This window comes from Pongo abelii, chromosome X, assembly GCF_028885655.2.
Source record: "Pongo abelii isolate AG06213 chromosome X, NHGRI_mPonAbe1-v2.0_pri, whole genome shotgun sequence".
In the NCBI taxonomy this organism is placed as follows: Eukaryota; Metazoa; Chordata; class Mammalia; order Primates; family Hominidae; genus Pongo; species Pongo abelii.
In genome coordinates, this window is record NC_072008.2 from 13,765,642 (window position 1) to 13,789,362 (window position 23,721).

Consider the following 23,721-nt stretch of genomic DNA (forward strand, 5'->3'; position numbering starts at 1 on the left):
TCTATGTCCATGCCAAAGGAAGCATCCTAGGAAGTTTCTGGCTATGGCAAGATGACAAAACTCGGTGTACGTTTTATCTGGATCACTTTTGGAGCACTAAAGCAGATAACCAACTTTGTGCTAACATACATGTGCTCAGGAGAGCCTGATTTTAAGACTGACTTCACCCCATTGCTCTTGTGTTCCAGAACCTTCAAGGGACATCACCTGCCAGATCCAAGCTTTGCCAGCTTAGCTTTCCTCATGATCAGTTCCTATCTATCAGCTGTCAGTTCTACCCATGTGCGCAAGTGCTCTTCACACCTTCACGCCTGCAATGCTTTTCCTGTGCAGCCTACCTTGGAGGTCCCACTCAATGCTCCACTTCCCTTCCAGCTCCTTTAAAGACTCAGTCGCACATGAAATTTGGGATTTAACTTTAGTAATATACTCGCAAGCGTGTTACTAGTTCCTACGTCACCTTCACCAGCCTGGAGAAAAGGCTATTTTCAGGGTACCACTGTTGTGCAGCTGAGCCAAGTCTTCCTGCTCTCAATCACCCTGCTGCTCTTGGCTGCCCTGCATCACAGCCCTCTGGATGATATGCTCATTGAGGGAGGGGCCAACTATATACAAAAAAATACACGTTTGCTGAAATTACTCCTAGATTTCTAGATGAGTATGTAAATTTTTCTACTCCCAAAGCTCTGGCATCTAGTTTGAGTCAATCTGAGCTCTATAACAGGTTAAGACATCATATTAGTTTGCAGACTATCAATAGGAGAAATAGGACAAAAGCAGCACTTTAAAAATGGATATTAAACTACCACAATCTTAAACAAACATCTTTATTTAAGAAATCAAATAGGGTAAAAATTATGCAATTTCACACAAGGATACAAGACAAAGCTTAGAATTACTTGCTCAAAAGTTATTCAGAATGGAACAAAATTGTTCAAGTGCTCCCAATTAGCACAGGCTGTATTACTTGCTTTTCAATGGACATTTACTATTTTACATTAAGATCTACTTATCATAGGAACAAAGAGACAATTCCCAGCCCCCTCTGGTGTATCACCTAAAAGGCTGAGTACAAATGTTAATGTAATCCAAGGTTTTCTTTGACAACAATACTAAAAATTGCCTTACAATTTTTTACAAGTACGAGTATCAACAGTTTACTGTCTGAGGGAAAGGAAATATAAGAATATAAAGTGACAGAAGCAACACACTTCACTGTGGCCTGCAACTGCTCCCAGCCTCTTATTTTATAAACATGATTTGGGTTCTCACATTGTAGCAGGATCACTATTCCTAGCCTCTGGTGGAAGCAGACATGTGACACTTAGCACTGCACAAGTGTTTCTTTGGCTTCTTGAGTAGTGCTGTGTATACTGCCTATACATTTTTATAACATCTCTAAATGTATAATGTCAACGTATGTGCTATCACATTTCACTCCCAACTGCAGAATATTTTAATTTTAAATTTATCTACCAAATCTTGACTATGACATTTATTTTTGGGTTGTTACATTACGATCAACCTATCTGGGCCGGGCACGGTGGCTCACACCTGTAATCCCAGCACTTTGGGAGGCTGAGGCAGGAGAATTGCTTGAAGTCAGGAGGCAGAGGTTACAGTGAAACAACTGCCATTGCACTCCAGCCTGGACGACAGAGCGAAACTCCATCTCAAAAAAAAAAAAAAAAAAAAAAACCCAAAGATCAACCTATCTGAATTGGGCAAGTCAAAAGCTTATTCCTGGCCAGGCACGGTGGTTCATGCCTGTAATCCTAGCACTTTGGGAGGCTGGGGCGGGTGCATCAACTGAGGTCAGGAGTTTGAAACCAGCCTGGCCAAAATAGCGAAACCCCGTCTCTACTAAAAACACAAAAATTAGCCAGGCGTGGTGGTGCATGCCTGTTAATCCCAGCTACTCAGGAGGCTGAAGAAGGAGAATTGCTTGAACCCGGGAGGTGGAGGTTACAGTGAGCCAAGATTGTGCCACTACACTCCAGCCTGCACAACAGGAGCAAGACTCCATCTCAAAAACAAAAAACAAAAAACAAAAAAAAAACCCACAAAAAACCAAAAAGCTTATTCCCAATTTTTAAGTAAAAATATTTCATGGCCAGGCGTGGTGGCTCTTGCCGAGGTAGGTGGATCACGAGGTCAGGAGTTCAAGACCAGCCTGACCAATATGGTGAAACCCTGTCTCTACTAAAAATACAAAAATTAGCCAGGCGTGGTGGTGCACGCCTGTAATCCCAGCTACTCGGGAGGCTGAAGAATGAGAACTGCTTGAACCCGGGAGGTGGAGGTTGCAGTGAGCCAAGATCGTGCCACTGCACTACAGCCTGCACGACAGGAGCAAGACTCCATCTCAAAAAAAAAAAAGCGAGCTTATTCCCAATTTTTAAGTAAAAATATTTCATGGTTGGGCACGGTGGCTCACGCCTGTAATCCCAGTACTTTGGGAGGCCAAGGTGGGTGGATCACGAGGTCAGGAGTTCAAGACCAGCCTGACCAATATGGTGAAACCCCATCTCTACTAAAAATACAAAAATTAGCCGGGCGCGGTGGCACGCGCCTGTAGTCCCAGCTACTTGGAGGCTGAGGCAGGAGAATTGCCTGAACCTGGGAGGCGGAGGTTACAGTGAGCCAAGATTGCGCCACTGCACTCCAGCCTGGCGACAGAGTGAGACTCTGTCTCCAAAAAAAAAAAAAAAAATCATGATTATTGATGAGCTCTTTATAAATAACACTGTTCACAAGGAAATACCAATTGATCTATTAATATGTGACATGAGACAGAATGTACTATTTTTAAACATAAAAGGAATTTCGTTAGGTTTAGATAAGCTGAGAATACACAAAAGTTTTCCAGGCTATTTAATCAAGTAACTTACAATGTACACATTCCTGAGTATACACCATTGTGGTGACATCATTTATTTTGGAATTTTCTGCATTCAGCTTAAAAGGTGTTTCTTCCCAAGAAACTGAACTTTTCTGTCAAATGCACTTGATCGAATAGGAGAATTGGGTTCATAAAATGGATTCATTGAAAACTAGGAAAGAAAAAAGTATTAGTGAAGCAAAAAAGCTGACAAATCATAAGTTTCTGAAAGGAAATCATTTTAAAGTTTTAAATTAAAAACCAAAGACATTCCAAAGTCTAAAGACCACATTTTTAAGTTTTATTGAAAATGCTGCATTGTTAAATACTAACATCCTCTTAAGGAAATTTTTATTTTGGTGTTTTGGTTTTGAGAAGTATCTGTGGCAAAACTAATGGCAGTATGATAAATGTTGCCTGTGTCAGTTAACTTTCAGAATTTACCCTGTGTGTGAAATACTCATATTCATTATAAATAAATGGATTAATCTGTATGGCCCTTTGGCTACATAAAACAAAAAGTCTGCCATGTGCTCAGAGTTCAGAAAAAGCTATTCTTGTGTGGTAATCTTTTAACAATCAGGTTTTTAATACTCTCCTTTAACACAAGACTGCTAAATGATCAGCTTCTCAAATTAGTGTATCATAACGCATGAGAGAAAATCATTAAATGGAATCACTAATGAGGAAAGGCATTGCTGATTTTTATACCTTAATCACTTGACATTGTTCATCTTTATAAGAGGGCTAAATATTACTTACTACCTCTGACTAGGAATACTGTTAAATTGTATTACTGTGCTGATATGCAAGAAATTCTGTCCAAATACAGAACTTATTTAAATTATTAAAAAAATATGGGCCAGGCATGGTGGCTCACGCCTGTAATCCCAGCACTTTGGGAGGCCGAGGCGGGTGGATCACTTGAGGTCAGGAGTTTGAGACCAGCCTAGCCAACATGGCAAAACCTCGTCTCTACTAAAAATACAAAAATTAGCTGGGTGTGGTGGTGCACACCTGTAGTCCCAGCTACTTGGGAGGCTGGGGCAGGAGAATCACTTGAACCTGGAAGGCAGAGGTTGCAGTGAGCTGAGATCACGCCACTGCACTCCAGCCTGGGTGACAGAGCAAGACTGTCTCCAAAACAAAACATACTATTGTTATCACTGCAGTGTAACCATGACGTCCTATTATTATTTTATTTTTCAAAATCAAGAAATGCAAGTGGCGCCATTCTTCTTGAGTGGCTATTTGATCATATAAAAATCACTTCCTGCCAGTTTATGATCTCTATTAATTGCACTGTAACTTATTTGTAAAGTAGATGGAAACATTTGAGATTAAATTGTGAAGTAATTTTCCCTTATATAGGCTGCTTCCTTGCTGTCTTTAGGGATCCCTAATAAAATCAGCTATGAGGACAACAAGGTGAAGAATGAAACCAATTTACCTTCACAATCATCTAAAGATAACTACCATGAGTTGTGTTCCTAAATACATATTCACCTGGCTGTGAAGACTTACCTGCGGAGGGAGTTGCCAGAGATAGTTCTGATGGGGGAAAGCTAGTCTGAAAGGTAAACTGCAGCCTAAGGGAGTTACTTCAGTAGGCCAGTTTCCTGACAAAGGTCGAATCCTTTCTCATCAGATTTTAAAAATTATAGAACATACCATACCGTACCTTTATATATAAATCATAAACATCAGTAAAGAAGTTCTTTATTCCATCTTCTTGTCTTATGTCATGAAGCATAATAAACCTCATATGTGAAATAATTAAGGCATAATCTTTCTTAGAAATGAAAAACAAAAAGCAACCAGTTCGTTGATACAGTATTCTTCAAATTAGTCACAGTGTATTTGTGATGGAAAAGTTGAATATATAAACTGGGTTTAAAATTAGCTTAGTTTTATCATAAAGAGAACATAAGCTTTCAAAGTTAGAAAATAACTATAAAATAAAGTAAAATCACCCTTTATAGGGTCCAGATAAACTTTTTTTGTGTATGAGACTTAGTTTTAAAATTAGCTATTAAACAAAATGCTTTTCCCCCCTAAAAAAAGAAAAGTAGCCCCATAAATGGAAACTTACATTTTCACCTGACTGTGAAGTCTACAGACTCAGAGCCTGGCATCTATGTTCCATGTTCTTCTGGTTTGTGAGCCCAAACTTTAGTTAGTTATCTTTACTAAGAAGGTAAGGATATGCCCCGCAGTGACAAATGCTGACACAAACCACTCGTTGAACTTGTCCACAGTTTTCAAGTACATGTTGTTCGACAGCCACATGTTCTCATCTACGAGGTCGAGAGCAGCATGAGCTATGAACTGGTTCAGATGACGATGGTCGTCCTAGATGACAGTGTGAGCAACCACAGATTAACATTTCCCTATGGCATCAAGAATGCTGACATTTCATTCTGTAAATTCTATAGATGGTTTTCTTGTGGGGAAAAAACAGTTTGCTTTTATACTTTGTTTGTTATTGTCATGAGACTTACAAAAGATCTGTTTTCATATTATATTCTATTTTTAAATTTGATATCTAAATCTCAACAGAAACAGCCAATTAATAAATGAAATGTGTATATAGAGGATTTATACAAAATCATTTATTGAAAATCTTTTTCATAAAATTTTTTTTCCATGTTTCAAGAGGGAAGTTACCAAATTCTGTAGCCATCTAAACATGTAAAAAAAAAAGGATACTATGTTAAAAAAAACAAAACATAAAACAAGATCCTGTGGAGAAGAGGTGCCATTCACACCAGGCCTCAAGGTCTGGGAGGAAACTGAGAGGGCGGGGCTTCCTGCACAGTGGCACCAGGTAAGCAGTAGAGACACCTGAAATGGCGCTTATAATGGCCTGCCAGAGGCCTCTTTCCAGTGCATGGAGCTTACATGGCAGCGGGACCTGGGAGTAGTGGGAGGTGATGCTCAGCCCCAGCTGTGAGCAGTCGTCTGTGTCAACAGCAGGACACAGTCCTGTCAGAGCTGGGAGTGTCCTTTTCCTGGGCTGAAATGGCTTAAGTGAACAGAAGGTGTGACTGTCTGACCATAATGTGAAGACGGAATTCAGAACTTGGAATGCAGTCTTACTCCAATGTAATTCTTTGAAAATACATTTTTTGGCCAGGTGCGGTGGCTTATGCTTGTATTACTCCAATGTAATTCTTTGAAAATACATTTTTTGGCCAGGTGCGGTGGCTTATGCTTGTAATCCTAGCACTTTGGGAGGCTGAGGCAGGTGGATCACCTGAGGTCAGGAGTTCGAGACCAGCCTGGCCAATATGGTGAAATCCCATCTCTACTAATACAAAAATTGGCCGGCTGTGGTGGTGCATGCCTGTAATCCCAGCTACTCGGGAGGCTGAGGCAGGAGAATTGCTTGAACCTGGGAGGTGGAGGCTGCAGTGAGTCGAGATCACGCCATTGCACTCCAGCCTGGGGGACAAGAGCAAAACTCCGTCTCAAAAAAACCCAAGCCATTTTTCAAAGAATACCTGTTATGGGTTGAAGTGTTTCCTCTCCAAAATTCCTTTGTTGAAGTCTTAAGCAACAGTACCTCAGAATGTGGCCTTACTCGGAAAGAGGGTTGTTGCAGATGTGGTTAGCTAAGATGAGGTCACACTGGAATAGGGTGGGCCCCTAATCCAATGGACTGGTGTATTTAGAAAAAGAACATTTAGAGAGGCAGACAGGGAGAAAAATGCCACATGAAGACTGGAGTTACGCTGCCACAAGCCAAGGAACTCCCAGAAGCTGGGAGAGAGGCCTGGACAGACCCTTGTCTTTGTGCCTTCATAGGGAGCATGGCCCCACTGACACCTTGATTTCAGACGGTGGCCCTTACAACGGAGACAATAAATTCCTGCTGTCCCAAGCCACTCAGTTTTTCGTACTTTGTTACAACAGCCACAGGAAACCGAGACGGCTTCCTTGCCAAGGAGGCTGTTCTCATGCCTGGGCTGGAGGAGGGCGGCCCGTTGCCCTGGAATCCCACGCATAGTTAAAGCATGTTTTACTTCACTCATGTTGCCATGACAAAGCTAAGTGAATCCTTAGAGAAATGGATGTTTTTGTGTCTGGCTCACAGCAGTGTTTTCTTTTACAATGATGATCAATTCTGAAGAATTAGGAGCAAACTGAAAACGCTTTAAGAAAGTGAGTGGTAGCAGGAGAAAGAACTAAAATCAAGTTATGCAACAAAGTATTTTTATGTGTGCTTTGTCCAACACAAGGGCAGTGGAGTGCACAGAAATTACATACAAGTAGCTGTATCCCACAAAGCAGTACTGGTACAGATATACCTCAAAACAAGTTTTAATGAGTAGTGTTCTCATAATATGAGAAAATAATGTCACAACTCCACCTCACAGAGAATCCCTTAAACAAATGCCTATCTTATTTTGGTGGCAAGGCCTGAATAGTTGAAAAATACCATATATTATGCATTACAATTAACTTAAAACATCAATTCCTTAAAGGACATTAAAGCCAATTTTTGGAGGTTGGGAGAAACATAGCAAACTTGTCAGCAATTTATTAGAAACAGAAATAGGAAAGAACTGGGCTCTTCTCGTGTCAAAACTCTACAGGTCTGGGCCAGGTGTGGTGGCTCACGTCTGCAATCCCAGCACTTTGGGAGGCCGAGGGCAGGCAGACCACCTGAGGTCAGGAGTTCGAGACCAGCCTGGGCAACATGGCAAAACCCTGTCTCTACTAAAAATACAAAAATTAGCCTGGCATGGTTGTGCGCACTATAATCCCAGCTACTTGGGAGGCTGATACAGGAGAATTGCTTGAACCCAGGAGGCAGAGGTTGCAGTGAGCTGAGATCGTGTCACTGCACTCCAGTCTGGGCGACAGAGCAAGACTCTGTCTCAAAAAAAAATAAATAAATAAGATCCAAATGGTTTTATTTTAAGCATTTGGGATGGTAATCTTTCTTAAAATATATGGTCCATTTCCTTGTCTCAAAAAAAAAAATATTCCTCGGGTCTGAATGGCAATATGTTCTCGAGCCAAGCTTGGTTTTTGGAACCATTCTTGACAAGAAAGTCGGGTGGTATCACCTCTGGTGCTGCTTTTGAGCTTCCTGTGTATGGCCAAGGTGTCACTGGGGAGGGGAGCATGCAGGCTCAACCCAGCCAGGAAGTGCTGCAGAAGACCCCTGAAGTGAGGTGCTGCAGACCCAGTGGCAGCAAGAAGACAGGGAAGTAAGGGTCTTTTCTAACCCAGTAGGTCCTGATGAAAAACGTGATTCATGAAAACAGCCTGGACTTTCATGGTATTTCAAGGCGGCAATCCACTACAGGTGAACTATGTTTTTATGTGCTTAAGCAGCAGCAATTCATGGTGGGTGACATAGTGAACTGAGTATGATGGGAATGCCAGAGCGTCATGCTAGTCTGTGCTGAATTAAAGGATGAATAAACATCTCCAAGGACATTCCCTGGCTGGCTTCTATCAGTCTGTGGGCTCCTGAGCAAGCCTCATTTAATTGTGGTGGATTTCAGTTACCTTATCTGTCCAGATCTTCCAGTTCTAAAATCATATTATACCATATCATTACAATAGCATAAAAATTCTTACGTACTTTGGATTCTGCCTTCCCAGCTGGCAAAAACTCCATTTCAAAAACTGGATTATCATGGTGGCCAACAATTACAAAGTAGAAGCTCCCAGACATGGTCTTCAATATATGGCTCCTAATTAAGCGAAAAATAGTACATATTTTTAGTAGTCAATCTTCAAATTAAAAAATGACTAATGGGAAGTGTAGAATTCTTTTTTTAATTTAAACCTGACATTGTAGAGGAAGATGCTACTAAGCTTGGCAGTTTCCAGTATGCTAGCGAAGATACGTAGCTTCTGGAATAAACAAATTATGTATCTGTGATATGAATCTGTGAATCTAATGTATTTTCATAAGTAAACTGGAAGACCTCTAACATGAAATCACAAAGACAACATTCTCATGATCTGAAAATATGGCTCATTCAGCTCAAGGGGCCCTCAGTGTCTGGTAGAGTAAGCTGGGCTTCATTTGGACTGGACCAGTTAGTAGCAGCACAGACACCTAGAAGGATTAACAGAAGGTGGTGGTAAGTCAAGGACAATACAGAGTAGTGGGAGGACCAAGGAAGTAATTAGCTTGCCTTAGAAATTTCCAGGAGGCATCTGTCGGGGGAAGCTAAAACCAACTCTACCTCATGTCACTTACCTAGAAAGGAGAGACACTGTATCACTGATTCGCAGACTACGTGTGCTGTATTTGTCTTCTCTCTACTTGAAGTATGTGTGCTATAAATATAAGTCTTTGCAAATCTAAGAGCCTATGATATGCCTCTTTATACACCAATTTATAAGAAAGGAAGAGTTTTGTATTCTAGAAAAGATGGAAGAAATAATCCATAAAGGAAGACATTCTGAGGCACTGAGAGATCTTGGAACTAAGTTTAACACGTTGGGCCTGGTGCAGTGGCTCACGCCTGTAATCCCAGCACTTTAGGGGGCTGAGATGGGCAGATTGCTTCAGCCCAGGAGTTTGAGACCAGCCTGGGCAACATGGTGAAACTCCATCTCTACATGAAATACAAAAATTAGCCAGGCATGGTGGTATGTGCCTGTAGTCCCAGCTACTCAGAAGGCTGACGCAGGAGGATCACCTGAGCCCAGGGAGGTCAAGGCTGCAGTGAACCGAGATTGCACCACTGCACTCCAGTCTAAGTGACAAAATGAGACCCTGTCTCAAAAAAAAAAAAAAAACAAAAAAAAAACAGATTGGCAAAAGAGATAAACTACAAGAAACCGGGGGAAAAAATATAAGTGATTCCATGGCTTTTAGCACAGATAATTGAAATCTAGATGAATGATGGATGGGTGGGGGCATGGATGGATTTACCCCAAGGTAACCCCACAGTGTGTATTTTTAACACAAGGACTTTGGAGTCAAACAAAGGTTCAGGTCTAGCTCTGCTACTTACTGGCAGTGTGACCACAGGCAGTCCCTAATTTCCTAATGTCAGTTTTCTCATCTGTTAAATAGTGCTAACACTGTAGCACCTTATGGTGCACTTATGAGGATCACACAATCTAATGCATGTAAAGTACCCGGTACAGTGTCTGACTCACAGTACATGCTCAATTAATGTTATCTAGAATAACATGGAAAACCGTATGCACACTGGGATGTGGTGACTAGTAACTTCTCAACACGGAGTGGAAATCAAGTAAACCAGGAGTTACAGTCAGTCACCTAGAACATACATCTGAGGTGTGTTAGAAGCCAAGACTTAGCAAGCCTCATTGGGCCTTCTGCTGATTCACACAGAACACACGATGCAATCAGTGTACTTGCTAATGAATGACACATTTTATAAAGGAAATCAAGGCACAGCTGGCACTTTTAACGCTAGAATTGGAAGGCCATTACTGTGGAAGAAAAGGCAGATCAGAGACTCTTGGCATGATGAAGTAGGATTTAAAATGCTATTTGGGGCAGGGGTGGAGGGGTGGGGGACTATAGACTGCAGGCCAAATCTAGCCTTGCCCATGCTTTTGCGACCATCTAAGGCTGCTCTCATGCTTCAATGGCAGAGTTAAGCACCTGTGACACAGACCAGCTGTCCCACAAAGCCAACAATATTTACTATCTGGCCCTTTAAAGAAAATGTTTGCCCCTGTTTTAGGGGAAAGATAAGAAAAAGGTCCAAACAGAAAAAGTGGATAACAAAGACAAGCTGGAATGATAAAAAAGCTATGCAAAACTAGAAGAACTGGCAATAATTCTCCAAAGTGAAGGGAAGAAGGATAGGGAGTTGAAATTTGAACAAAGTAAACAATGATATCATGAATTCTTGCTGGACTAGATTTCAGAGCTGGAGTTTGCCAAGGGAAGGGCTTCTTACTTTCTTCAGCACATTTAAGCAGCAGCAAAAAAAAAAAAAAAAAAAAAAAAAAAAAAAGCAAAAGCAGCAGCAGAAGGAAATATATGTACATGTATGTATAAGCAAGATAACATGCATCCCCATACTCACCCCTATATGGAAAACCACAAATGGGCAAGCAGCATGGCGCTAAGTCAGTAGGAAGACAGAAAGGGAACTCAAAGACCAACTGCATGGGGATGCTGTTACCAACTACCCAGCTGCACAGAAGACGAGACAGAGCTTTCTTTATATACATTCCATGCTTGACTTCAGCTGCCAATTATTTGATTTTGTAAACAGCTGAAGAAGCAAGAAGGGCTGTAGCTTTTCATTCAGTTCTGCCAAGGAAAAACTGACAGGTGAAGTGGAAGAACTGAAAACCCTGGGAGAAAATGACCCCATTGTCTCGGGAGGGGAACAGCTGCAAACACTTAGCAAATACTTGAGGGTATGGAGCAAAGGTAAGACACACACTAGGATTCTGTGCTGTCCAATCTATGGAACTTTCTGCGAGGACGGAAATGTTCTACATCTGTGCTGTCCAATATGTGAGCTAGTGTGCATTAGAAATGTGGCTAGTGTGGGCCAGGCGTGGTGGCTCACGCCTGTAATCCCAGCACTTTGGGAGGCCAAGGCAGGCGGATCACGAGGTAAGGAGATCGAGACCATCCTGGCTAACATAGTGAAACCCCGTCTCTACTAAAAATACAAAAAATTAGCTGGGTGTGGTGGTGGGCACCTGTAGTCCCAGCTACTCGGGAGGCTGAGGCAGAAGAATGGCGTGAACCTGGGAGGCGGAGCTTGCAGTGAGCCAAGATCGTGCCACTGCACACTCCAGCCTGGTGACAGAGCAAGACTCCATCTCAAAAAAAAAAAAGAAATGTGGCTAGTGAGAATGTAGAACTGAATTTTAATTAAACATAAATAGCCATATGTGGCTAGTGGCCACAGTACTAGACAGCACGGGTCTAGATCAATGATTCCAAACTAGTGGCACAATCTTAGCTCACTGCAACCTCCACCTCCCAGGTTCAGGAGATTCTCCTGCCTCAGCCTCTTGAGTAGCCAGGAGTACAGGCATGCGCCACCATGCCCGGCTAATTTTTGTATTTTTAGTGGAGACGGGGATTCGCCGTGTTGGCCAGGCTGGTCTCACACTCCTGGCCTCAAGTGATCTGCCCACCTTGGCCTCCCAAAGTGCTGGGATTACAGGCATGAGCCACCATGCCCGGCCTGATTCCAAACGTTTTATAAAAGTTCTGTGACTTCCTCCACCTTCCCTTCACCAACAAAAACAAGTATTACTTAGAATTCCAATATATAATACAGATAAAGCAACTGCCATTACTGAATTACCTGCGTTGACATGACTGTGTATGTATGGTCTGCTCGATTTTCCCATCACCTTAAATAGGGGCCTTTGAAGCATCTCCAAGGAAGGCTTGGCCCAGAGGTGTTGAGGAGGTAGCTACACAGAATTTGGGAATAGATTAAACTGGGAAATTGAGGACAAGAGGAGGATCTAGGATGGTTTCCAAATGTCTAGCTAAGGTGAACAAGCAGAACAGTGGCCCCTCTCCTAAGACGTCCACATCCTAATCTCTGCAACTTATGAGTATGTTAGGGCTCATGGCAAAGAGGAATTAAGGTTGCTCATCAGCTGACCTTAAGATAGCAACATTGTCCTGGATCATCCAGGTGGGCCCAATGTCATGACAAGGATCTTAAAAGTAGAATAGGGAAGCAAAAGAGGAAAGTCAGGGGGAAGTGACAGAAGAATGGTCACAGCAATGTGATCTTGACAGCTTTGAAAATGAAGGAAGGGGCCACAGCCAAGCAATGCAGGAGGCCCCTAGAAGCTGGAAAGTACAAGGAAACAGATTCTTGTTTGGCTCTCAAGTGAAAGCCAGGACTCTCACTTGTGGTGGAAACGGCAGCTGTCTTCAGTGGCTAGGGAAACCTGGGCTTTTGAGAAGGAGAAGACTAAAGAAATAAACTTGGTGATACAAAGAGCTCTCTGACTACCTTAAATTTAAAGAGGCCACATGGAAGATGTAAGAAGTAGGACACTAACTAGTAATGAACATAAAAACAGGATGAGAAATCAGTGAGGCTAGCATCAGAAGGGCAAAGGCCTACAATGAGTTGAAGTGTGTGATATATATTTAAAAAAAAAAAAAAGAGGCTTTTTAGGCTACGATCAGGAAAAAGCAAGGGAGAAGGGTCAACTGCTTCAAGCGCTTGCTACACACTGAAATAATGGAGGATGCTGATCTATTTAACTTCCATTTTCTCTGTTAAATGACTTTTCAAATAGTAAGCATGGAAGAAACAAGGTTAGGCAGGCTGCAAACCTCAAGACAGGTATATTAAGAAAATGTCTAGGGATCCGTTCCAAGATGGCCAAATAGGAACACCTCCGGTCTGCAGCTCCCAGCGTGATTGACGCAGAAGATGGGTGATTTCTGCATTTCCAACTGAGGTACCTGGTTCATCTCATTGGAACTGGTTGGACAGTGGGTGCAGCCCATGGAGGGTGAGCTGAATCAGGGCAGGGCGTCGCCTCACCCAGAAAGTGCAAGGGGTCGGGGGATTTCCCTTTCCTAGCCAAGGGAAGCCATGACAGACTGTACCTGGAAAAACGGGATACTCCCACCCAACTACTGTGCTTTTCCCAAGGTCTTAGCAACCGGCAGAGAAGGAGATTCTCTCCCATGCCTGGCTCGGCGGGTCCCGTGCCCACGGAGCCTTGCTCACTGCTTGCACAGCAGTCTGAGATTGAACTGCGAGGCAGCAGCCTGGCTGGGGGAGGGGTGTCCGCCATTGCTGAGGCTTCAGTAGGTAAACAAGTGGCCAGGAAGCTTGAACTGGGCAGAGCCCGCTGCAGCTCAGCAAAGCCTACTGCCTCTAAACTCCACCTCTGTGGGCAGGGCTTAGCTGAACAAAAGGCAGCAGACAACTTCTGCAGACTTAAACATCCCTGTCTGACAGCTCTGAAGAGAGCAGTGGTTCCCCCAACATGGTGCTTGAGCTCTGAGAACGGACAGACTGCCTTCTCAAGGGGGTCCCTGACCCCCATATGGCCTAACTGGGAGACACATCCCAGTAGGGGCCGACAGACACCTCATATAGGCGGGTGCCCCTCTGGGACGAAGCTTCCAGAGGAAGGATCAGGCAGCAATATTTGCTGTTCTGCAGCCTCTGCTGGTGATACCCAGGCAAACAGGGTCTGGAGTGGACCTCCAGCAAACTCCAACAGACCTGCAGCTGAGGGACCTGACTGTTAGAAGGAAAACTAACAAACAGAAAGGAATAGCATCAACATCAACAAAAAGGACATCTACACCAAAACCCCATCTGTATCTGTAGGTCACCAACATCAAAGACCAAAGGTAGATAAAACCACAAAGATGGGGAGAAACCAGAACAGAAAAGCTGAAAATTCTAAAAATGAGAGTGCCTCTTCTCCTCCAAAGGATTGCAGCTCCTCGCCAGCAATGGAACAAAGCTGGACGGAGAATGACTTTGACGAGTTGACAGAATTAGGCTTCAGAAGGTCGGTAACAACAAACTTCTCCGAGCTAAAGGAGCATGTTTGAACCCATCTCAAGGAAGCTAAAAACCTTGAAAAAAGGTTAGACGAATGGCTAACTAGAATAAACAGTACAGAGAAGACCTTAAATGACCTGAGGGAGCTAAAAACCATGGCACAAGAACTTCATGATGCATACACAAGCTTCAATAGCTGATTTGATCAAGTGGAAGAAAGGGTATCAGTGATTGAAGATCAAATTAATGAAATAAAGCGAGAAAACAAGGTTAGAGAAAAAAGAGTAAAAAGAAACGAACAACGCCTCCAAGAAATATGGGACTATGTGAAAAGACCAAATCTACGTTTGACTGGTGTACCTGAAAGTGATGGGGAGAATGGAACCAAGTTGGAAAACACTCTGCAGGATATTATCCAGGAGAACTTCCCCAACCTAGCAAGGCAGGCCAACATTCAAATTCAGGAAATACAGAGAACACCACAAAGATACTCCTTGAGAAGAGCAACCCCAAGACACATAATTGTCAGATTCACCAAGGTTTAAACGAAGGAAAAAAATGTTAAGGGCAGCAGAGAGAAAGGTCAGGTTACCCACAAAGGGAAGCCCATCAGACTAACAGCAGATCTCTCAGCAGAAACTCTACAAGCCAGAAGAGAGTGGGGGCCAATATTCAACATTTTTAAAAGAATTTTCAACCCAGAATTTCATATCCAGCCAAACTAAGCTTCATAAGTGAAGGAGAAATAAAATCCTTTACAGACAAGGAAATGATGAGAGATTCTGTCACTACCAGGCCTGCCTTACAAGAGCTCCTGAAGGAAGCACTAAACATAGAAAGAAACAACCGGTACCAGCCACTGCAAAAACAGGCCAAATTGTAAAGACCATCAATGCTATGAAGAAACTGTATGAGTTAACAGGCAAAATAACCAGCGAACATCATAATGACAGGATCAAATTCACACATAACAATATTAACCTTAAATGTAAACGGGCTAAATGCTCTAATTAAAAGACACAGACTGGCAAATTGGATAAAGAATCAAGACCCATCAGTGTGCTGTATTCAGGAAATCCATCTGACGTGCAAAGACACACATAGGCTCAAAATAAAGGGATGGAGGAAGATCTACCAAGCAAATGGAAAGCACAAAAAAGCAGGGGTTGCAATCCTGGTTTCTGATAAAACAGACTTTAAACCAACAAAGATCAAAAGAGACAAAGAAGGCCATTACATGATGGTAAAGGGATCAATTCAACAAGAAGAGCTAACTATCCTAAATATATATGCACCCAATACAGGAGCACACAGATTCATAAAGCAAGTCCTTAGAGACCTACAAAAAGACTTAGACTCCCACACAATAATAATGGGAGACTTTTAACACCCCACTGTCAATATCAGATCAACAAGACAGGTTAACAAGGATATCCAGGACTTGAACTCAGCTCTGCACCAAGCGGACCTAACAGACATCTACAGAACTCTCCACTCCAAATCAACAGAATATACATTCTTCTCAGCACCACATCGCACTTATTCTAAAATTGACTACATAATTGGAAGTAAAGCACTCCTCAGCAAATGTAAAAGAACAGAAATCACAACAAACTGTCTCTCAGACCACAGTGCAATCAAATTAGAACTCGGGATTAAAAAACTCACTCAAAATTGCTCAACTAAATGGAAATTGAACAACTTGCTCCTGAATGACTACTGGGTAAATAACAAAATGAAGGCAGAAATAAAGATGTTCTCTGAAACCAAAGAAAACAAAGACGCAAAGTATCAGAATCTCTGGGACACATTTAAAGCAGTGTGTAGAGGGAAATTTATAGCACTAAATGCCCACAAGAGAAAGCAGGAAAGATCTAAAATCGACACCTTAACATCGCAATTAAAAGAACTAGAGAAGCAAGAGCAAACAAATTCAAAAGCTAGCAGAAGGCAAGAAATAACTAAGATCAGAGCAGAACTGAAAGAGATAAAGACACAAAAAACCCTTCAAAAAATCAATGAATCCAGGAGCTGGTTTTTTGAAAAGATCAACAAAATTGATAGACCACTAGCAAGACTAATAAAGAAGAAAATAGAGAAGAATCAGATAGATGCAATAAAAAATGATGAAGGGGATATCACCACCGATCCCACAGAAATACAAACTACCATCAGAGAATACTATAAACACCTCTACGCAAATAAACTAGAAAATCTAGAAGAAATGGATAAATTCCTGACACATACACTCTCCCAAGACTAAACCAGGAAGAAGTTGAATCCCTAAATAGACCAATAACAGGTTCTGAAATCGAGGCAATAATTAATAGCTTACCAACCAAAAAAAGTCCAGGACCAGATGGATTCACATCCGAATTCTACCAGAGGTACAAAGAGGAGCTGGTACCATTCCTTCTGAAACTATTCCAATCAACAGAAAAAGAGGGAATCCTCCCTAACTCATTCTATGAAGCCAACATCATCCTGATACCAACGCCTAGCAGAGACACAACAAAAAAAGAGAATTTTAGATCAATATCCCCAATGAACATCGATGCGAAAATCCTCAATAAAATACTGGCAAACCGAATCCAGTAGTACATCAAAAAGCTTATCCACCATGATCAGGTCGGCTTCATCCCTGGGATGCAAGGCTGGTTCAACATATGCAAATTAATAAACCTAATCCATCACATAAACAGAACCAACGACAAAATCCACATGATTATCTCAATAGATGCAGAAAAGGCCTTTGACAAAACTCAACAGCCCTTCATGCTAAAAACTCTCAATAAAGTAGGAATTGATGGAACATATCTCAAAATAATAAGAGCTATTTATGACAAACCCACAGCCAATATCATACTGAATGGGCAAAAACTGGAAGCCTTCCCTTTGAAAACTGGCACAAGACAAGGATGTCCTCTCTCACCACTCCTATTCAACACAGTGTTGGAAGTTCTGGCCAGGGCAATCAGGCAAGAGAAAGAAATAAAGGGTATTCAATTAGGAAAAGAGGAAGTCAAATTGTCCCTGTTTGCAGATGACATGACTGTAAATTTAGAAAACCCCATGGTCTCAGCCCAAAATCTCCTTAAGCTGATAAGCAGCTTCAGCAAAGTCTCAGGATACAAAATCAATATGCAAAAATCACGAGCATTCCTATACACCAATAATAGACAAACAGAGAGCCAAAGCATGAGTGAACTCCCATTCACAATTGCTAAAAAGAGAATAAAATACCTAGGAATCCAACTTACAAGGGATGTGAAGGACCTCTTCAAGGAGAACTACAAACCACTGCTCAATGAAATAAAAGAGGACACAAACAAATGGAAGAACATTCCATGCTCATGGATAGGAAGAATCAATATCATGAAAATGGCCATATTGCCCAAGGGTAATTTATAGATTCACTGCCATCCCCATCAAGCTACCAATGACTTTCTTCACAGAATTGAAAAAAACTACTTTAAAGTTCGTATGGAACCAAAAAAGAGCCCACATTGCCAAGACAATCCTAAGCCAAAAGAAGAAAGGTGGATGCATCACGCTACCTGACTTCAAACTATACTATAAGGCTACAGTAACCAAAACAGCATGGTACTGGTACCAAAACAGATATATAGACCAATGGAACAGAACAGAGGCCTCAGAAATAACACCACACAACTACAACCATCTGATCTTTGACAAACCTGACAAAAACAAGAAATGGGGAAAGGATTCCCTATTTAATAAATGGTGCTGGGAAAACTGGCTAGCCATATGTAGAAAGCTGAAACTGGATCCCTTCCTTACACCTTATACAAAAATTAATTCAAGATGGATTAAAGACTTAAATGTTAGGGCTGGGCACCGTGAAGCCTGTAATCCCGGCACTTTGGGAGGCTGAGGTGGGCGGATCACCTGAGGTAGGGAGTTCAAGATCAGCCTGACCAACATGGAGAAACCCCGTCTCTACTAAAAATACAAAATTAGCCGGGTGTGGTGGCACATGCCTGTAACCCCTGCTACTCGGGAGGCTGAGGCAGAAGAATTGCTTGAATCCAGGAGGTGGAGGTTGCGGTGAGTCAAGATTGCACCATTGCACTCCAGCCTGGGCAACAAGAGTGAAACTTTGTCTCAAAAAACAAAAAACAAACAAAAAAAAGACTTAAATGTTAGACCTAAAACCATAAAAACTCTAGAAGAAAACCTAGGTAATACCATTCAGGACATAGGCATGGGCAAGGACTTCATGACTAAAACACCAAAAGCAATGACAACAAAAGCCAAAATAGACAGATGGATCTAATTAAACTAAAGGGCTTCTGCACGGCAAAAGAAACTACCATCAGAGTGAACAAGCAACCTACAGAATGGGAGAAAATGTTTGCAATCTACCCATATGACAAAGGGCTAATATCCAGAATCTACAAAGAACTCAGAAATTTACAAGAAAAAAACAACCCCATCAAAAAGTGGGCAAAGGATATGAACAGAGACTTTTCAAAAGAAGACATCTATGCAGCCAACAGGCACATGAAAAAATGCTCAGCACTGGTCATTAAAGAAATGCAAATCAAAACCACAAAGAGATACCATCTCACGCCAGTTAGAATGGCAATCATTAAAAAGTCAGGAAATAACAGATGCTGGAGAGGATGTGGAGAAACAGGAACGCTTTTACACTGTTGGTGGGAGTGTAAGTTAGTTCAATCATTGTGGAAGACAGTGTGGCAATTCCTCAAGGATCTAGAGGTAGAAATACCATTTGACCCAGCAAACTCATTGCTGGGTATACACCCAAAGGATTACAAATCATGCTACTATAAAGACACATGCACACGTATGTTTATTGTGGCACTATTCACAATAGCAAAGACTTGGAATGAACCCAAATGTCCATCAATGATAGACTAGATTAAGAAAATGTGGCACATATACACCATGGAATACTATGCAGCCATAAAAAAGGATGAGTTCATGTCCTTTGTAGGGACATGGATGAAGTGGAAACCATCATTCTGAGCAAACTATCACAAGGACAGAAAACCAAACACTGCACGTTCTCACTCATACGTGGGAATTGAACAATGAGATAACTTGGACACAGGGCAGGGAATATCACACATGCCTGTCGGGGTGGGGGGCTGGGGAAGGGATAGCATTAGGAGAAATACCTAATGTAAATGATGAGTTAATGGGTGCAGCAAACCAACATGGCACATGTATACCTATGTATCAAACCTGCATGTTGTGCACATGTACCCTAGAACTTAAAGTATAATTAAAAAAAAAAAGAAAACATCTAGACATTTCAATAAATCCAAGTCATCAGGTCCTGACAAATTATATACCTTGGATTAACAAATGTGATTGCATAACTGCTGATCAGTGACATTTGAGAAATTGCAAGAAAAATGCCATATCATCCGCTAGGTTAAATGCTATTCCTATTTTCAATAACAGGAAAAAGGCTTATCTCCTAGTCTATAACAGGGTACATTCAGAGCGACTAGAACACCAACAGAAACATGTATTAAATGCTTATTTTCAGTCAGATGCCATGCCAGGCACTTTTATTATACATTAACTCATTTAATGTAAACCCCTAGATAAAAACAGATTATTCATTCATATACTCCTGGTTGTACTAGAACAAGTCATGCCAAATTTACATTTTTTGTTTCTGAAGGGAGATACAGTAGGTAAACAGAAAGTCATTTTACGAAATATTTTGGTATCTACCTAAGAACAAACTGGAGTCCTGGAGCCTGAGTGAAAATACAGTCTTGCTAGAATGTTGCCCTCCATGAGAGCAGATACACCATTCGTGTCATTCACTGTGTTATCCCTAGAGCTACAACAGTGCCAGGGGCCCAAAAAGCACTCATTATTTGCTGAATGAGGGGTGGCTCATAGCTGACTTGAGTGTCAATACTCGGAGAACATTGGGTGCTCCGTGTCAATTTATGGCATAGGGTCTCTAGGAAGGCTTTGAGGTTGACCTTAACCTAGTCTAGCTCAGTATTTGAATCAATAACTTGAATGAAGATAACTTATCACATTCAAAGATAACACCAAGGGCAGCTAACTTATTAGAAGGCAGAAGTTAGGATTAAAAAAGATCTCCATGGCTAGGAGAGTAAGGTGAAATTAACAAGATAGAAGTTAAGAGGATAAGAAAGCAAGCCCCGTACTTGGGCTTAAAAATCAACTGTACAAAAGGACAAGGGAAACCTAGATTAAGAACAGTTCATCCACATCAACCCAAAAGTTCTGCAAGCTCAGTGAGAGGCAAAAGTCTGATAGGTTTGTCAAAAAAGCTAATCAATTCTAGGTGGCATTAAGAGCAAGGTCGGAGAGAGTGCTGATGTCCTCTTCAATAATATTATCATCTTTGGGGAAGGTACTCAGTTCTGGGAATCATATTGTAAAAGGATCAATAACTCTGTGTGTTACAGGGGAAGGGAGGGCAGGATCTAGGCTAGGAAATGCTCTGGAAACCAGACAAGAGCAACTGAAGGAACAGAGGATGTTTAAACGGAGTAGGGGAGACCTTTTTGGGGTGGAAAGGGAGTGGGGTACAGCACAGTACTATCTTTAAATACGATAAGCTATCTAATGAAAAAGGGACTTGGCTAGGGATGGCAAATGAGTTTCCTTTCATGAGCGAATTCTAATCAACTGGTAGTGACTGCCAGGAACTGGCGCTGAGAAAGATTCTGAGACTAAGTGTGGTCAGCAGGAAAGAATGCTGTGATCAATTATCCACGTCTGCTATGAACTTGGGGAAGTGCAGTGCCTACAGGAGGGCCAAGTATTTGCTGACTCTGGACTACACAGACTTATTCCAAACCGTTCCATAGGCCAAGCCCAGGGCTGCTCATCTGAAGTCACTGGGAAACTAGAAACTAAGGGGTGGGTGGAACACCAACAGTGCCAGAGTGGGAGGATGCTCAGTGAACTTGGAAGTCCCTTCTCTTATTTTAAGTTGTAGACAAATGCAAGATAAAACTCATGGACTCCAGTTCCAAAGACATCCATTTTTGTAGCAAGCCTCTTTACAACCTCTATAGAAGAGCTTCTAGAAAAACTGCCCTGTGCTTGTGAGAGCAGTGATTTCAGTTGTTCCATAAACCTGGGGTCATGAGACTAAACTGGTATGGCATGGGACATGTCCATTACAATGAGGAAGGGCAGCAGGAATACTACTGATAGGTCTCTAATGTGACATTTTCCTATTAATATTATAAGCAATTCTCCCTCCCCTAGAAGTTATGCTAGTTTTTGGAGAACGTTTTATCTAATTATATTCATGTATTCAACTGTGGGACCAAAGGTGGGGGTGGGAGTGAGGGGGTCTTCAGGAACTTTTTTTTTTTTAAACAGTGGACAAGTGATTCTACTTAACAACATTTACAACATATCAACATCTTTTTAGAACATTGTTTTCATCATTCCACTCAAAAGCCTTTGATGCATCTCAGCTACAGGATCATGTGCTAGTATTCAAAACAGATTCCCACATTGCTCCACGTGTCTTTTCTCAGCCCTATTGTTCCACCTCTGCTAGCGTTGACTCGTTTACTTATTTTTTCTCCCAAATTCACTTTGACTGTATCGAGTTCAGAGCTACTATCATTTCTCTCTTCATGCCTGGAATGTTCTCCTTTATTCTGTCTGCAACCACTACCCATCCTTTAAAATCCAACTAAGCCTCTTCTCCTCTTCCATTGTTTCCAACAAAAACCTACAGGTTCTCCACCTCCTATGAAGTCCTGTCACTCTTACTGCCTCTTAAATACTTTAAGTTTTTCACAGCCAGAGATCAAAACTCATTGTACTCATCTTCAATGCTGTACACAAAGCTGACATCCAATTTTGTCCTCACAGGACTTAGATACCATATAAGGCTTATATTCCCAGCACACAACTCTGGAGTCAGGCTAGATTCCTCTCTGCCCCTAAGAAGGTGGTGGCTTTTTTTTTTTTTTCTTTTAATGATTCCTTTGCTCATTTTTCCCCTTCCTGTGATGTTCTCCTTTTTGCTCACCACCTGAATCCTACCCATCAAGGCCCTGATAAAGTCACACTTTTTCCACAGAGATGATCTGGATCACTTCCATCTTCAGCCACCTCCCCTTTAAACTCTTTATCCAGTCTACAATGTATCTTAGTTCTTGTTCAGTTCTCTGGCTGTAACATTTTCATTATTGCTTCTGAGAGGTTTGGTTCCTTTTCTTTTTAATTACATTTAAGCATCATGAGGACTGGCTCACCTTTACCTCACAGCACACAATGGTTGGTACTCTAAAATGTTTAGCTCTGTGGATCTCAACCCGGAGCGATCTTGCTTCCAAGAGGACATCTGGCAATATCTGGAGACATCTTTGGTTGTCATACTTGGGGGAGAAGGTGATACTGACAAAATAGAGAGCAAGGATACAGCTAAACCTACAATGCACAGGACAGCCTCCCAAAACAAAGAATCTTCCGGCTCCAAAAGACAACAGTGCCGCCGTGAAGAAACCCTGGGTTAGCTGAATGACCCAGTGAACCGCGAAACAGCCCCCGAGAGGGCGGACGTCTGCAGGTGGAAGGGCTGCCGGGATGAGCCGGCGGAGGGCTGGCAGGTCCCGCCCGGCCACCCCGGGGAGGAGTGGAGGTACAGGGCCAACATCCGCGTCACGCAGGGGCTACGAAGTCCTCCAGGGACTCAAAACACCCGCCCCCCGACTCGCTCCATTCCCTACCTGCAGTGGGAGGCCGACAACGGAAACGCAATGTCAGTTTCCGCGGAGGAGACCCGCGCTGCGAACCTGTAGCCAGAACGCCGAAGCAGTTCTCGCGATACCCTGGGATGTGCTCTCGCGATACGTAGGTGGAGCTTCCGGCCGGTGCTGAGCAACCAAACTCATGCGCCATAGCTCTTCAGCTCGGGAAAGCTGTATTTAGCAGGTTTCCGGAAGTTGCAGGACGGCCTGTGAGGCGGTCCTGGTCCTGCCTCGCTGCCTTCAGTTCTTAGTGTCTGGGTCCCCGCCCTCCAGCCGCCTTTAAGTCCTGCCTGGGTCTTCGCCCTTGCCTCAGAACCGCGAAGAAAGGAAGCTCGCGTGTTTGCTAGAAAACCTAGTTGAGAGTGCGAGACAGAGAACGTTCAGCACCTTTGTTCCTCCCGAACCTTCGGGACAGACGCAGGGTTCTGAGGGCAGAGATTCCCCCTCGTCTTGGCCCCACAGCCCGGGCTGGGCACTAAACTCGGGCCGCGGCGGGGCGAGCGAGGCGGGCTCCGGAGGAAGCTGACGCCTGATGATGGCTCAGGTAGACACACCTGCCCCTTCTCGGGGACGGGCGGAAATGAAGTCTTGTTTT

The 23,721-nt window shown here is 42.5% G+C and overlaps 2 protein-coding genes across 6 annotated transcripts in view; one reads left to right on the top strand and one right to left on the bottom strand.

Annotated features, from left to right (window-relative positions):
• Positions 1-526: 526 nt before the first annotated feature.
• Positions 527-23,292, bottom strand: TRAPPC2 (trafficking protein particle complex subunit 2). Its single transcript, XM_054544345.1, has 6 exons — positions 23,106-23,292; positions 22,638-22,773; positions 8,481-8,592; positions 5,085-5,233; positions 4,563-4,644; positions 527-3,053 (listed from the first exon to the last, which is right to left on the bottom strand). Exons 1-6 carry the CDS (start codon positions 23,275-23,277, stop codon positions 2,955-2,957), a joined length of 750 nt encoding a protein of 249 aa, XP_054400320.1. The 5' UTR covers positions 23,278-23,292; the 3' UTR covers positions 527-2,954.
• The window catches only part of OFD1 (OFD1 centriole and centriolar satellite protein), a 39,957-nt gene continuing 39,004 nt past the window's right edge, over positions 22,769-23,721 (top strand). For all 5 annotated transcript variants that reach the window (XR_008518022.2, XM_024240795.3, XM_024240796.3 and 2 more), the window contains exon 1: positions 22,769-23,670. Coding sequence is in view for 4 of the 5 variants with exons in the window: in XM_024240795.3 (XP_024096563.1) it covers positions 23,659-23,670 (12 nt within the window). In the remaining variant the exon portion in view is untranslated. The remainder of the gene's footprint in view (positions 23,671-23,721) is intronic.